Here is a 16,360-nt window from a genome sequence, read left to right on the forward strand (position 1 = left end):
GGAAGAGGGGGTGCCCACTAGTTCCAAAATGCTTGGGCATATCTTCAGCCCTTGGATCACTCGCCCTCAGCCGGGGGTGGGGGGCGGGGGGGCGGAGGACCCTGTTAGTTCTTCTGCTCCGATCACAAGACCAACAATGTCTGCATGAGCGTTGCATTTTGCTGACCGACAGTCGCAGGAACTGTGGTACGTCGTTCTGCCCAGTCCAGAGAGTATTGTCGTAACTTCACCGCTTAGCGGGGGCATGGTCTCTGAACGCCACCAACGCTATCAAGGACTAATTTTTAATCAGCGTGCTTACATCGGATCCATCAAATTGTAAAACACTCCGAGTAGATCTCCAGACCACTCTTACAGCATGTTCCGACCCCCCTCAATGTGATCGCGACGAGGGCTCTAGCTAGGCTCGAAGGAGCTTTGTCCAGTGTCCTCAACCACTTCAAATGGGCATGAACTGCCGCGGGCTCTACACTTCTCAAAGAGGCGCCGCTTGCGTGTTCCCCTGCAGAGCTCGGCTCTCCCATACTTGGGGGGCGGGGGTGAGGGCATAGCACATCAGCTAGATCAAGAAAATGGCAGCAGCCAGAGCTGGACGGAGTCATGTTCCGGAGCCAGGCGCGTCCCCCACGGACAGAATGCGCCTTTAGGTAAAGCAAAGAGCCTAAGAAGACCCGCTCCCTGGTCCTGTGGTACGGCTCGCGCACCCTGACGTCTCTGTTTACCAGCGAACACCGAGTAGAAAATGGCAGCTCCTTTTGGGTGAGGCTAGTTGCCGTGACACACCAGAGGCTCGTAGATGCCCATCATCACCCCGTCCACCAGGCGGAAGAGGCCACAGCTGGCAAAACCTGAAGGGAGCGCAGCTTCTTGTACGTAACTGTCTCCTCGGATCGTTTTAAGAACTGGACTATTGCCACCAGATCGCAAGCAGGAGCCTCCCCTCCCTTGGCACGGGGTGTCTGTCCGGGCTCACGGACAGCAGGAGGGGGGACGGGCTCACGGACAGCGGGAGGGGGGACGGGCACACGGACAGCAGGAGGGGGGACGGGCACACGGACAGCGGGAGGGGGGACGGGCACACGGACAGCGGGAGGGGGGACGGGCACACGGACAGGGGGAGGGGGGACGGGCTCACGGACAGCGGGAGGGGGGACGGGCACACAGACAGCAGGAGGGGGGACGGGCACACGGAAAATGAAACCAACATGCCAATACGAGAAAAAAAAACACCGCCGCATGATGCACGAAAATGGGCGGGATGAGTAAAAATCGCCGAACGCCCACGAATCTGCTCCGGCAATGACGGACAGATCTCTCTTCCAATGGCTAGCCTCCATTTATGGAGCTAGCAAATGGAAGAGAAGGCAGGACAAAGCCAGTACTGTTCTAACATTAGATTTCGCCTGGCGAAACCTAAAAAGAGCAGGGAACCCAGGGTTCTTCCACGCAGCAGACGCCAGGCGAAACCTAAAAACAGTACACATTAGAAAAAGCGCTAAGCAGTATGAAAAACACATTATTGCATTTAAAAAAGACTAACTGTGAATAGATCTTGCTTTATATAGTGTGTATCTGCTTTGCATGGTAAACACCTAATGGCAGAACCTCCCTTAAAGGCACTAGTACTATACATACTGCAATGTCCAAAAGGGTGTTCCATTAGATCAAAGTGAGGAGTATCCCAATCAGGATAGGGGCGTGTGTGCCGTGCACTTCCCAGCTGCAGGAGCATTAACCCTTACCCGCTGAGTTATTTTATGCTATTTGTCCCCCCCTGCCGACGGGGTTGCGAAAATGTTACCAACAGGTCTCTCGCTGAAGCTCTCTATTTCTAATTGACACCCTCGCCCCGCCCCCCAACTCAACCACCTACTTAATAGATCTTGCACACGAATATGAAGTCTGTGACCACAAATTCTGCACAGATCAGCATAAACGATCATAAAAACAGAAGGCAAATTTGAGGCGACGAGTGGATATAAAAGATTCTTTCAATGGAGGCATACCAAAGTAAGCACGGAATTCTACATAGGCGCTGGTTAAAAGGGTATCCTGCAGGTTACATACCAACGTTCAACCGATTATGCGAATTTATCTACGGCCTTTAAAGTAAAACCAGACAAACACTACATTCTTTCACAATAAAAACAAATGTTACTTCCATGTTAAAGAGGTGGAATACTGTTACCCGTACGGCCGTAATTGAAACATTTGTGTTCCCAAGAGGAGCCCATTTTAGGTATTTTGATGCATTATGGACCTAGCTCCAAGAAGGAGCCGCGGATAGCTACTTAGTGAACGTATATCGCAACATTAGCGCGCCAAATATGAGCTGTGTGCACAGAATAGCATGGTGTGTGTGTGTCGTGAGATCAGCCTGCACACTCCAGCATGCAACAGGGATGAGCATGTAATTGTCACAGTAGAATGCACACTGCTGTTTTTGAAAGGACATACATTTACAATTTCAGGCAAAACAAGATACTGACTTCATTTTTGGTGATTTTTCAACCTTGTTGTCCTGATTTCTAAATTCAGCAGATTGGTCCCTAACCCGCAGTTATGACATATTTTATATGTTCCCCAACAAATCAACTGAAAAGCAGACTCGTTATGGGGAAAGTCGTGGCTAGAGCAACATATAGCACATCGCTGGCACTTTGTATTCGGAGGGGACCATGGGAATGCGTTAACAGTGTCACGTTTTTAGAGACACCAGTGCTGTTGTCAAGACATCATATGCCAGGTTATTGCGTTATGCAGTCATGTCAATATTTATGTTCCAAGAAACGTCCTTGTGATAAGTATTTCATGTAGTGCCAACATGCCACCGAAGACCTTCGCAGCGCTCAAGGCAACACAGTTCTGTAAAACCCGACAGAAAGATCAGCGTATGTAAACAGCAGCAGTAAACTCACTGTGTACTGAAAAGTAAACTGTCACCTTCAGTACTGCGCTAACATGCATAGCAACAATACCAATGGTAACAATGCCACATATAGAGCCTCCGAATCGAAAATACGTCTTGAGTGACATGGAGTAACTGTAGTTAAGCCAATGTTTTTATCAACGTTGGAAGGGTGATTTTAATCAACCTAGGAAGGTTGAAAGCCCGAGGCAGTTCTTCAGGCAACACAAATCTCAGCAGTGGGCGATCGTCCCTCTGAGGTATGTTAGGAGTTACAACCTCAGGTGCATTCTCGCCGTGGGACTCCACCAGCACTTACAGGCATTTTATGACGCTGCTAAATCCGAAGCAAAGATTAAGAGACAGGAAATGAGAATCGCTTGTTACCCTTTAATCCTTGGCTGCCCGGGGGCTTCCGGCTGCATGGGTCACCCTCCGATGTTCGACGCCCCCGGTTAATCCTCCCATTTTGGCGATTAGTATGTGGAGCTATCCCTGCAGACACTGCACAGCCATAACTGGGACTCCATACTCGGTTCGCGAGCCTGCCTGCTGTCAACTCAGTGCAACCCTGGCGTACCGGACTACGCGGGGTTCTAACGCCGGCGCCTTCCTACCCAGCCAGCCCTTGGGGGTCTGAAACTTTTCCACGCTCGGGGGCGTAGGTAGCAACAGTGCAGCAGGCGCAATGACACCTAGGGCCTCGGGTGTCAGGGGCCCAATATACCGCAATCAGCTGCTGGTGTTGTCTTCTTACTATGAAACTAGGAGACATGAGATGGGGGCGGGTTCTTTTCTTGCTTGGATTAGGGCCCGGCTCACCCTTGCTACGCGTAACACCGCTACCCACAGCCAGCTTCCATTCCACCGGTGTTTCTGCTCTCTTCTTGGCCAATAATTGCTTTAATTATGCGGTTAACAATGTGGTAACTCAGCAACCCGATGAACTGCTGCAGAGAACATTTTATTTGTTTTATGGTTTCAAGCGCGCAGCTATCATTAGTTGGCAGTGGCACCAGTGCTTTAAATGGGTGGACGGGCACACGGACAGCGGGAGGGGGGACAGGCTCACGGACAGTGGGAGGGGGGACGGGCACACGGACAGCGGGAGCGGAGACGAGCACACGGACAGCGGGAGCGGAGACGGGCACACGGACAATGAAACCAACATGCCGCTGATACGAGAAGAAAAACAACAACCGCCCACCACCGCATGACGCACAAAAATGGGCGGGATGAGTAAACATCGCCGATACGCCCACGAATCTGCTCCAGCAATGACTGACAGATCTCTCTTCCAATGGCTAGCCTCCATTTATGGAGCCAGCCAATGGAAGAGAAGGCGGGACAAAGCCAGTACTGTTCTAACATTAGATTTCGCCTGGCGAAACCTAAAAAGAGCAGGGAACCTAGGGTTCTTCCCACGTTTTAGAGGGTGAACAGTTCCTTTATATGGAGCACTCTACAACACCACCGACACTCCACATATGTTCACCTTAAATTTCCTTTTTTTCTAGCAGAGTGTTTAAGCACAGGATTAACTCCGTGGATGGGACTGTGCTAATCCTATGTTTAAAACATCTGCTAGAAAAACAGACATTTGAAGTGATCAGATTTGGTATGTCAGTGGTTTTGTAGAGTGCCCCATGTAAAGGAGCTGCTCTCCACCTAAAACTTTAGGCCATACAAACTCATGCAACAAGAATGGCAATTACTGCCTCCCCTTGACTGCCATGCCTTGCCTATTCTAAGAAAAATACACCGGCTACCAATCCTCATGTGTGTTATTTTCAAAACTCTATACATTGTCCATCGCTCGTTGTATGGGAAGGTCACAGAACCTACTAAATGCATTCCACTTAGAGCTATCAGCTCTGCTAGAACAGTTTTATTAAATTCTTTGTTTTCACACAAGAATTTTTGGTGGCTGATAGTTTTCTTTACAAGTGACTTGTACAGAAAACTATCACTATTACTATCCCACACCACATTTAACTGACCACCAACAATCTACAGTTCAGAGTGGCCCTTAAAATATGGCTATTTTGCTCATCATAGCTTCTCTGTAACTTGTTCTTTTTCATATATATATATATATATCAAGGCACTTTCCCCGTGAGGAGAAAAATGAGTCGCACAGATTCACGGTTGAAAACGGTGTTTATTCAAGGAATGCAGGTATTTGTTGAATTGTCCCAATGCATTTCGGCCATTTCACTCGGCCTTCTTCGGGGGAACCGCTTCTGCAGGCATCGTTGTTTTGTGCTTTCAGATCCCAGGTGATTAATGGTGCCTTTAATTAGTTGCCTCTTGTTTTCACACAAGAATTTTTGGTGGCTGATAGTTTTCTGTACAAGTCACTTGTAAAGAAAACTATCACTATTACTATCCCACACCACATTTAACTGACCACCAACAATCTACAGTTCAGAGTGGCCCTTAAAATATGGCTATTTTGGTCATCATAGCTTCTCTGTAACTTGTTCTTTTTCATATATATATATATATATATATATATATCCAACGTAGTTTTGGCAAGAAAACAAGCCACAGTTCACGGCGGGCAACACGGCTGGGAATGCCACTCCCACAAATACAAACGTAATCCAGGTTAAGGATAGATGAATAAATCCACTGGAGCCATGGCCACTAGTAATAAACGGTCTCTTTATTTTTGGCTTCGGGTAGACCCGACGCGTTTCGCAGTTACCTCACTGCTTTGTCAAAGGTGGTTCAATAAAGTGCAGTACACACATTTAAAGGTGCAGGGTTCCACTTGATAAACATAGTAAAAATACTTCCGTTTTTTCAGCAGAGTAAACACAAATAATTATCGCATTGCCCTTAAACATATTTGAGCCATTCATAATTCATACATTACTATTTGAATACAGCCCCAGTGGGCTAGGCATTAATTAAATCATCATCTTCTGATATATTTTAACTTAGCAAATTTCTTTGTGATGTAGCTCAAGTGAGCAAAAATCCCCTCTTCTGGGCAAAGCATCTTTGGAAGTTACATCTTCTATCTGCAGAGAAAACAAACGGAAAAACTGGCTTTAAAAACTAGTGGGGACCCTGAGTGTCCAACAAATATAACTAAAGACTTAAAATTAAACAAAGATATGCAGTAAGCGGAGATTAGAATACAAGACATGATTCACCTTAGCTGTATAGAAATTTCATTGTCCATATTTAAACCATAAGGAATCACGGTGTTATATTTTATAATTAGCTTTGATTCCAATTTTCTTAATTCTAGTGTGCGATTCCCACCTCTCTCTCTCAGGGGTATTGTGTCGAGCACACAGAATTTAAGCAGACTTGGGTTTTGGTTGTGATTTACAGAAAAGTGTCGAGCAACTGGGTACTGTTTGTCATTCTTACTAATTGCCCGCAGATGTTCTAAGATGTTCTAAGATGCGCAAGTCTGCTTAAATTCTGTGTGCTCGACACAATACCCCTGAGAGAGAGAGGTGGGAATCGCACACTAGAATTAAGAAAATTGGAATCAAAGCTAATTATAAAATATAACACCGTGATTCCTTATGGTTTAAATATGGACAATGAAATTTCTATACACCTAAGGTGAATCATGTCTTGTATTCTAATCTCCGCTTACTGCATATCTTTGTTTAATTTTAAGTCTTTAGTTATATTTGTTGGACACTCAGGGTCCCCACTAGTTTTTAAAGCCAGTTTTTCCGTTTGTTTTCTCTGCAGATAGAAGATGTAACTTCCAAAGATGCTTTGCCCAGAAGAGGGGATTTTTGCTCACTTGAGCTACATCACAAAGAAATTTGCTAAGTTAAAATATATCAGAAGATGATGATTTAATTAATGCCTAGCCCACTGGGGCTGTATTCAAATAGTAATGTATGAATTATGAATGGCTCAAATATGTTTAAGGGCAATGCGATAATTATTTGTGTTTACTCTGCTGAAAAAACGGAAGTATTTTTACTATGTTTATCAAGTGGAACCCTGCACCTTTAAATGTGTGTACTGCACTTTATTGAACCACCTTTGACAAAGCAGTGAGGTAACTGCGAAACGCGTCGGGTCTACCCGAAGCCAAAAATAAAGAGACCGTTTATTACTAGTGGCCATGGCTCCAGTGGATTTATTCATCTATCCTTAACCTGGATTACGTTTGTATATATATATATATATATATATATATATATATATATATATATATATATATATATATATAATATTACAGAGATATGAAAATATGGTATATATATATATATATATATATATATATATATATATATATATATATATATATATATATATATATATATATATATATATATATGGTAAGTTAACATTTGTAACACCATGGACATGTTAGATTCCAGACAAGACTGTTCCTGAGTGCACACTTACATCTACCAATATTATTATAATCATGATTTTTATCCATGTATGCAGCACACAACTGTATCACCTCTGGGCACTTGAAGAACAGTTTTTTGCTCTTTTTGGTCGTCAAATGAAGCAGATCTTGGATTAGCCCCTCCCAGATTTGAGCCTGTGACTGGCAGATTATACACTTATATAGGGATATTATACTGGGGTCATAAATTGTGGATTTTATGCAGCTGCAGCAGGCTAGTGCCAGTATTGGAATTAGGAATTCCACTTTTAATACAGACTGGAGCTTTATGAAAGGTCGCAAGACCTGGGCAAGAGCTTGTCACATGTAATACAGTACTGGCATTTGACTTGCTTTTCCCCAGCAGGTCATACATTTCATTGGCGCTAGTAAGTCAGGAGACCTTCCTCTATACAAGAAGTCCTGTGTTTCTGAAAGGCACGCCTGACTGAGACTTTGTTAGTTATGCGTTTCGGAGACGCTGCACGCCAGGGGCAACAGAGACACTTTACAGAGTCCTGAGGTTCCGTGCATGCAACTCTTCCACTCTCCAACAATCTTGAACCCATACTTAATTCCTCCCACTCACTACACTCCTGGTGTATTCAAATTCACATATGTAACTTTTTTTCATTTTTAAACTTATTACCCAAAAACAAAGCTGTCACGTGGGTTTGGAGGGGCTGGGAAGCATTATGCTCCTGACCCGAACTTTATAGGGTCCCGTGGTTAATAATGAGCCAACTTACATGGGTGTACCACTAGGTGGTGTCAGGTGTCATATTTTCTGTTTTTTAACACTTAAGATACCGGTTAATATGGAACCTACAAAAAACAAGAAGCATCCAGAGGGTTTCCAATTTCTTTGGCCCCACGCCTTGCAATTGCTTCTGGCAAACCTGACCCAAAATAAAATTTAAGCAGAAACGGTTTTAGCAATATCTTAACATCTCTTTGGCCATCTCAAAGGCACTCACTCTCCTCCTCCACGAATATCTATGTAATTTGCTTAGAAAGAGGAATTGTCCTGATCTACTGCTAGTGAATAAGTAAGTAAAAAATGTATTGTTTATGATTTTAAAAAAAAAACCATTACAAAAATACAATCTAATAAAACATTTTTGGTTAGTTACCCTTTTCAGTCATTGCCCTTATAAAATTCTTATATATTATAAAAAATGCAGGAATGTTCGAGTAGGGCAGAGTTCCCAGTGTGACAATTTTCAAACACTCGGAGTCTGTGCAAAGATTACATCAAAGATTACAGGTCGGAAAAGTTTAATCTTTTTACTGCTATTGGTTGATTCCTGGGTCTGAAGCATAATTACCATGGTTTTTGGTTCATATACTAAGTAGTAGTTATGAGACACAAGTATTATTGAAAGCTGAAAGCCATTATAGGGCTGAAGCCAAGCCAATTTTTGTAAGACAAGTTAGAAGTATCAAAGGCTTCACGTTTTTTTATAATTTTTTGGGATAGTGCTTTAGTTCATAATTCATTACTTTCTTAGCCTAATTGTTCTGTAATAGGATTAATAAAGAGGTGTAAATCTTCAGGGAGAATTTTCCTAAGTTGTGAAGATAAAACGTGGTTGGAATGTCCTCAAATCAGTTAATCTAGTTTGTGGGAATTAACAAAAATGTAGAAATATACACTGAGTTTTGAAAGAAGTGTTCAAACATAAACTCTCACTTACTTAAAGAATGAAAGAAATGTTGCTTTCTTTACAGCAAAACTGTGTCTGAATCAGTTTGCAGTAAAATAGTATAGGGGCAAATTTCTAGTTTAATGGAAGATTTCACTAAATGCAGATTGTACTTAAAAACTATTGCCCGTCTTCAGGAAACATTTTCATGACCTTTTTTCTTGTGTTTACACTACTTATCTTTTCAGTTTGAAGACCTTATAAAAAGTTCAATCACTTGCTTCTGTACACCTCAGTTATAAAGGTTATTTTACAATAAGTTAATATCATGGCTTTAAAGAAGCTGGTTCCGTGATGATATTGTATTATTTTCAAGATAGAATCGTTTCACAACTGCACTGCAGATATTTTGTAGGCAACATATTAAAGCAACCGCTTCTTCCAGCACTCATAAAACACGCAGTTCAAATGGTATTCAGAAGAAAATATCACTTATTGTAGCTAGAGGGATGCATGCGTACAGTAAATGGCATCCATTAGATCACCCCAAAAATGTACTTTCCTAATCTAGATGTTTCTGAAAAATTAAAATTGGTTGCTGTAATGGAATATATGAGGGTAGTCCATTCTTTGTAATTTCAATGAAGAATGTATTCCAGTAGTATTCAGGAAGAGAGCCCCACCAGGAGCAGTCTGTGCTCTGCTCAGCCCATTCAGCAACTTATTCAATCATACCAACATTCTAACATTCAACATTCTAAATTTCACACATCCTGGCTGAGCAGCATTCTACATCTTCTCCCTTCTTTGCAATGAGAAGGGAGAACTTCAAGAGGCACAACAATTGGTTACAAGCAGAATTTTAAATGAAAACATCTTGAAGGGATGGAATGATGAATACATTTTTTAAACATGTAATGAAAAGGTGATAAAGGTACTGGAATGCAGGCAGGTACAGTAGGCAGAAACTTGAAGGCTGCAGGATCTGCTGGCAGAAAGTGGCACTTTGGAGTTGAGGGCGACCGGTGGGAGGTCACTGGTGGGGCTCGTAGTGCCAGATGAGTTGAGCTGCTGCTTCTGAATTGTTGTATCTTGAGGTAGCTTGGAAGTTGACGCGCAGGGCTTTTCCAAATCGTCTCCAAATGTAATGGAATATATGAGGGTAGTCCATTCTTTGTAATTTCAATGAAGAATTTATTCCAGTAGTATTCAGAAAGAGAGCCCCACCAGGAGCAGTCTGAGCTCTGCTCAGCCCATTCAGCAACTGATTCAATCATACCAACATTCTAACATTCAACATTCTAAACTTCACGCATCCTGGCTGAGCAGCATACCACAGTTGCAATTTTTCTTTTTTACAATAAAACCCATCCCAAAGCACTCTGGAAGTTGTATGTCTCTACTTGTTATCACACAAAACCAGCCCATAAATGACAAAAATAGTTGGGGCCAAGCCCATTCAAAGATGGACCTATTGACTTGTAGCTATGTGGGTCCTATGTAGCTGAGATAAAGGTAGACTGAAAAATGTAACCCTTGTTAGATCAGCCCTTGCCCATTCCCTACCACCTCCCCTCCTACAATCCTCCTGTCCTCTGCCCTACCCCACCAAAAAGCAAAGAAATTACAAGGAAGACAGAAAAAACAGTAGAGACACATCTAGTGTTCCATTGGTGTACTGATTGTCTTTCTAACTGCCTTTGAGCAGGGATGTCGAGGCCGGCAGCGTGGAGGGTTGGGCTCTGATCTCAGCCTGCGTCAGAGGCCCCAGCAAAGACATACCTTCCAGGCTGGGGACCCATATTTCATCAGCAAGAGGAAGAAAGAGGAATGGCTGACCAGATGGAAGAGGGAGGTAAGGAAACAGATTCTGACTCTAAAGCAGGCTCATGCAGTCGGTGTTTATAATCCTGGACACAAATTACCACATGAAACTAAAACAATAAACTAATTGTTGGGGAAGCTGCTTGGCTGAGGTCAGGATTCTATCAGGAGCAGATGGTTCTAATTACTTTTTGAAATACACACCGTTCTCACATAACAGAGTAACATTTTTATCACCGTTTTCCCATTTATGGATTTGCTCATTTAAGCCTTTTTTTAATCTAATCACTTCTCATCTGTCCGTGCCATGGTCGTCTTTGCAACAATGATGGGGCTATTTTCTGTTTACTCTCCTTTCCATTGTTAGGTGCTCAGAATGCCTCTGCATGTAAAACACATTATTACGCACTTTCACGTTCTGAGCTGTGTTGAAAACGGTTGTGTCCTCAAAGAACCTACTAATCAGACACTAATGGTGGAATAGGCCAGAATCAGACTAGTGCCTAATGTGACCCATGATGGGACGTTCAAAGAGCTCGAAAATATCTCAGTTACATGATGTACTTACTGGGGAAGGCTGAGGAAGCAACAGCAATAGCATTGCCCTTGCCTTTTTGATTTTCATTGAAACTCATTGCCAGCAAGAGATGGGCTTGATGTATGCCTTGAAGGTTATTGTGCTTCCAATCGGACACTAATAATAAATATCCATTGCTTAGTCACTTTTCTGGGTGCTTGACTAAGCCAATGACTGCAGGTATCAAGAAAATATGCATGTGCTCGAATTGTTGTAAATGCACATGCTCAACAGAGCGTGCTTAGCTGCCAGTGGAGTGACCATATATTCCTTTACATTCATTCTGCTTTTTGGATGTTTCATCAAAATGGTGGACCTGAAACGTATGCATCCCTTCTATAGCTGTCATTATACAGTACCATTTGATGGCAGATAAAGCTATGTTACTTTTTAGTTCCCTTTGCTTTACTGGCAACCCAAAGGACTTTCAGGTACAGTCAAAATTTCTCACAAATCCCCCTGCAAATTCTGGATCAGTTACAGCAGTTTATACTTTGATTGCTTCCAGGCATAGGCACAGGTCTGAAGAAAAGTGAACCAGTTTATTATTGGCTGTTGTCAGTTTGTAGGGAAGTGATCACCTACTCTTCGAAATCTTCACTTTGATCTTTGTTCACAGACTACCAAACCTTTAAAAGCACTTTAGTGGACTTCATGACTAAGTTGTTTTTACCCCTTCAGTGCCATTTCTATCCTATTTAGCCCCAACTCTCCAAATGATAGAGGCCCCGATTGGGCATGAATTCGGATTGTGAGCTTAATCATATTTAATCACAGAAACAGCATGCATGATAACTTATTTTATGAGGCCTACCATAGTTGTCTGCTAGAATTATTTTGTAGTAAAACATTTATTTTCTTCGTTAGGCAAAATGTTATGTACAAATCAGTGCTGTTTGAACTAAAACAAAACTTCCTCATACTTGTTTCATTGACTGCCGGTTAAGCAGGTAAGAGTTCAGTGTTACCCATCAATTTGTTTGGTAAACAATCATAAACTTTGCTGCAATACTTTATCCTGATTATGATGATTAATAGTACTTGAGTGATCTGACGAGACAACAGCTGCAAAGGAATATTTTCACAGCACTGGAGTTAGACCAACACGTTTGGTTGACATATTTGTTCTTTGGTACAATCAACAGCTCTTCAAGAAAACAGATCCCAAAGAGACCTACTTTGGTGAGATTTTAATGAAGGACAGCAAAAGAATGAGATATGGGAGAAATATCTGGATCTGTATTTTTGGGAGGCATTCTGGTGTAACACATTGTTCTGCAGATGTGAATCTAAATGAAATCCTAGGAGAATATGTTGGAGATTATCAGAAAGTGGGGGGCCCCAGAGAGTTGCCACATTAGTTGTTTGTGAAAGAAAGTCACCAATTGTATTTGGTGGATGTAATTTGACCAGAATTAGTTTAACCAGAACATAGCAGTTATATCATTTCAAAACATGTGCCAGTTTTCTAAATAGTATGGCGTGGGCAAGCTTGCTAAATACCATGGAGAGATGTAACCAACCCAGATTGCAAGCCTGACCATGGTATCTGGAAATAAGCAATTCTTCATAAATGTTTATTAGGATGAATTCCATCCATTACTTCTCATGGAAACATAATTGGAAGTCACTCAGCTAGACAGTGTGCTCAATATGACTTAAGAGTTGTGTGGCTATGGTATTTGGCTAGCATGGGAGGCTATAGCTTGACCAGTAGTTTAGGACCAATGGGTCATCATTGTGTTTAAAGCAGTAATGTTCTGAAGGTATGTTCAGTTCATCTGGCATGCCCCTAAACAAAACTGATGAGGGTTCAATTTCTGGCGAGATTGTCTCTCCTCCAAAGGGCTCATGGCCCCCACCACTGCTCAATAAATTGGGGCGTCCACAGCCTCATAAAAGTCATCATCCCAAGGGAGGTCGGCCAGAGGGTCTTCCATCCCTTGGGGTTCATCCTCCTAGACCATTCTGACTTTACAAAGGACCAGCGAGGAGAACAGAGTAGGGTGGGGGTCTTGGTGACAGACCACAAGGCCTTCCACAGAGGTGACAAGTCTTATTTTTTGGGGGAAGGGGCTCGTCAGCCTAAACCTTTGTGCAAGTGCCTCGCTAAATTTAAGGGGGTTCTCAACCCCGGGACAATTTGTACTGGCGCACCAACTAACGAGGGGGGGCGGCCTGGGATAGTGTCCCCATAGGCCTCTGGCGCCTAACTGTACAGATCCGGAAGGGCGTAACCAAGAAACCATACAGACTCTGCTGCCAATTTATTTCTTGCTCACATGCAGCAGAACGTTAAACAAAACAGAGCGCGATCTGGCTTGAACTGTGTACAAGAGAAGGAGTAGTTTCTTACCTGTGATGGAGCTCGCAGGTCACCCAGCTAGGAATTTTTATTGATACTCGCCTGAGCCAATAATTTCATAACGCACACCTTAACATTACTTAGGTAACTCACGCACTACTATCAGTATATTTTGTGATTCTATACTAATAATTCCTATATCTATAACCTAGTAAAATATAGATATTGGGAACCTAAACACATTGGATCAGGGAGTTGAGTTTTAAGCTAGGTACACAAGAACATTCATAACATTTGTAAAATGAAATAACCACAGACTCTGGGTAGGTTCAAAGTATTATCTAATCATCTTCATCATCATATGTCATGAGCATAAGGTTAAAACAAATTAGATTATCTATAATCAAAATCATAAACAGCGTATAGCTATGCAAGAGAATAGAGTATGCTAAGCATTTAAGACATTAAACTGAAGGGAAGGTAGGAAAAAAGAACATGCTATATTTAGATATCAATCTTTCGCAACGTTGATTAAAGGAAGGTAAAGAAAGGGAACATGCTATGCCCAAAGACTTTCGTAATTCAGATGGCAGTTTAAAGGAGAACTTATTGCAATTCAAGATTTAATTTTAGCTCTACTGTAGGATAGGTAAAATTTTGGAACATAGTATTAAATTCAGCTTATCTCCTAAAAGGGAGGGTTAGAAAGGGAACATATACTAAATAAGAAAAACGATTTAGCATTGACTATAGGTGGGGGAAAAATAGGAACACACTAATATATACAGTAATGTATGAAAATCTCATTTATCAAAGGATGGGGAAGAAAAGGAACCAATGCAATTGAACTTTTCAATATTCGAGAATTTAGGAAAGGAAATGCAAATTCATTTAAGAACACCCACACAGACTTTATATTTACCTAGGATAGAGTGAAGGCCAACCCTGGCCACGGGTCAGTTGGAAAAGACGGGAAGAATCCCCAAGGACTTAGGTGCCAGTAGGCGAGCAGGTGCAGCTCATGGACAGTCAGGACAGGATAACCCCAGAATTTGGATCAGGACCGGGTTCACCAAAGGTTACAACCAACACCTGCAGCTTCGGTTGCAATGCCTGCGCTACTCCCTCTCTGCAAGGAATCTGCCAAAACCCCGATTGGGTTTTCTCGAACCTCCCAGCAAAGTGCTTTGCAGCACTCTGCTTTCAGTCACCTATTGAGTGCGTTGGGTCAGTGACAGGTCAGCTATTCGGACAAGTCGGACAATTTCTCTAGCTAAACCTACGCTAGTTATACTGTTTTTCGGGTCAGTGTACCACCCCCCAATGTTGCAAGTGCAAGGATCCCCAATTTTGATTGGACAAAGGAGGAGGACAATTCATCACACCACCTATTTTCTAGACTTTCTCAGGGTCTTTATTCAGTTTCTGTACCCGCCCCTTAAATTCCAAGTTCTCATACCATATGGTTTTCGGTTAACAATGGTGAATATAACATCGTATACATTTGTTCCAATTGTAGTACAGTTCAGCTTCTTCTAGCTGGGTTGAAGTTCAGGTTCCCAGGAGCATCTAATCAGTCAATCAGCTCTTTGGCGTGAATTCAAAAGTCACTGCTCTGGAGACTTGCGGATCTCGCGCACACGCAGTTTCGTTCAAGATGGAGTACAGCGTGATATAATAGGCCAAGTTTCGAAGTGTACACAGTTTTAGAACATAGAATACATGATTTCACTGTATACCATGAACTACTATACTACTCCCATTACTTTATAATAACTAAAGCATTAGGGTTATGCAGAACAAACAGCTTAGGGAAAGCGGCAATGGCAAGCTTCAATCATTTGAGAACACAGAGCAGCCATTTTAGTTCTACTGCGCATGTGCAACTAGTTTACCTCCAAGACATTGAATACGTCACATCACATGGGTATGACCGAAGCATGCGCAGTCTAAATTCCCGCATATCAGCGGCCATTTTAGGTTGCAAGCGTATTAATGTTAATAGACACCTAAACAAGCGTCTCTCGGACACCCAAATGTCAGACAAGGGGTAGATTAATTGTCAGGATCGCCCTCGCCAGGTCTCCGGCTGATTCTAGTTCTGCTAATCGCCTTGATCTCTTGGGAATGGTGATTATCATTTCTAGCCTGCTGCGACATGGTCTGGTCACTTCTGTCCCAACTCGTGCCAGGGTTTGGTCCCGTTTGGTGCACAGAAACCGGTTGCAATGTTGGCGCAGGCATTCCAAGATGGCCGCTGATGTTGCCAAAGCGGTTGCCGATCTAGTTGTTTGTCGGTAAGCCGCCTCAGCTGTGATCGCATGCTTCTGAATTGAAGACTGCGCACTTCAACTGTTGTTTTGGACGAAGCGGCTGCTATCTGTTCCTGTGGAGCTTCACTTTTTTTTGGAAGGCGTTCGTGAGTAGTAATTCACTTACACTTGATTCAGAACTTGCTGCGGATGTGGTAAGATATCAGGAGACATTTCCAGAGCGTTATGAATTGTATTTTCATTCTTCAAGTTGTGAAGAGAATTAAGGCTTTGGAATAGGAACACGACTTCTAGAGACCTTAGTGCCTATAGGAATGCTCGAAGTCTGATTCCAATTAGCAGATACTTACTTTAGAAGAAGTACAGGAGTAAGAGACTTGACAAGGCGTCATTCTTGTAATACTTTCCACTTTCTGGAGGATTTAAGTTGGCAGCAGATGTTC

At 42.6% G+C, this 16,360-nt stretch overlaps 1 protein-coding gene across 2 annotated transcripts in view; it reads left to right on the top strand.

Annotated features, from left to right (window-relative positions):
* The window catches only part of DNMT3A (DNA methyltransferase 3 alpha), a 1,977,379-nt gene that overhangs the window by 773,082 nt on the left and 1,187,937 nt on the right, over nt 1-16,360 (top strand). Inside the window, exon 7 of one of the 2 annotated variants that reach the window (XM_086928111.1) lies at nt 10,647-10,793. The exons of the other annotated variant lie outside the window; for it this stretch is intronic. Coding sequence (XP_086784237.1) covers nt 10,647-10,793 — 147 coding nt within the window. The remainder of the gene's footprint in view (nt 1-10,646; nt 10,794-16,360) is intronic. 2 annotated transcript variants of the gene reach the window in all.

Source organism: Lissotriton vulgaris, chromosome 6 (assembly GCF_964263255.1).
Source record: "Lissotriton vulgaris chromosome 6, aLisVul1.2, whole genome shotgun sequence".
NCBI classification, from domain to species: Eukaryota; Metazoa; Chordata; class Amphibia; order Caudata; family Salamandridae; genus Lissotriton; species Lissotriton vulgaris.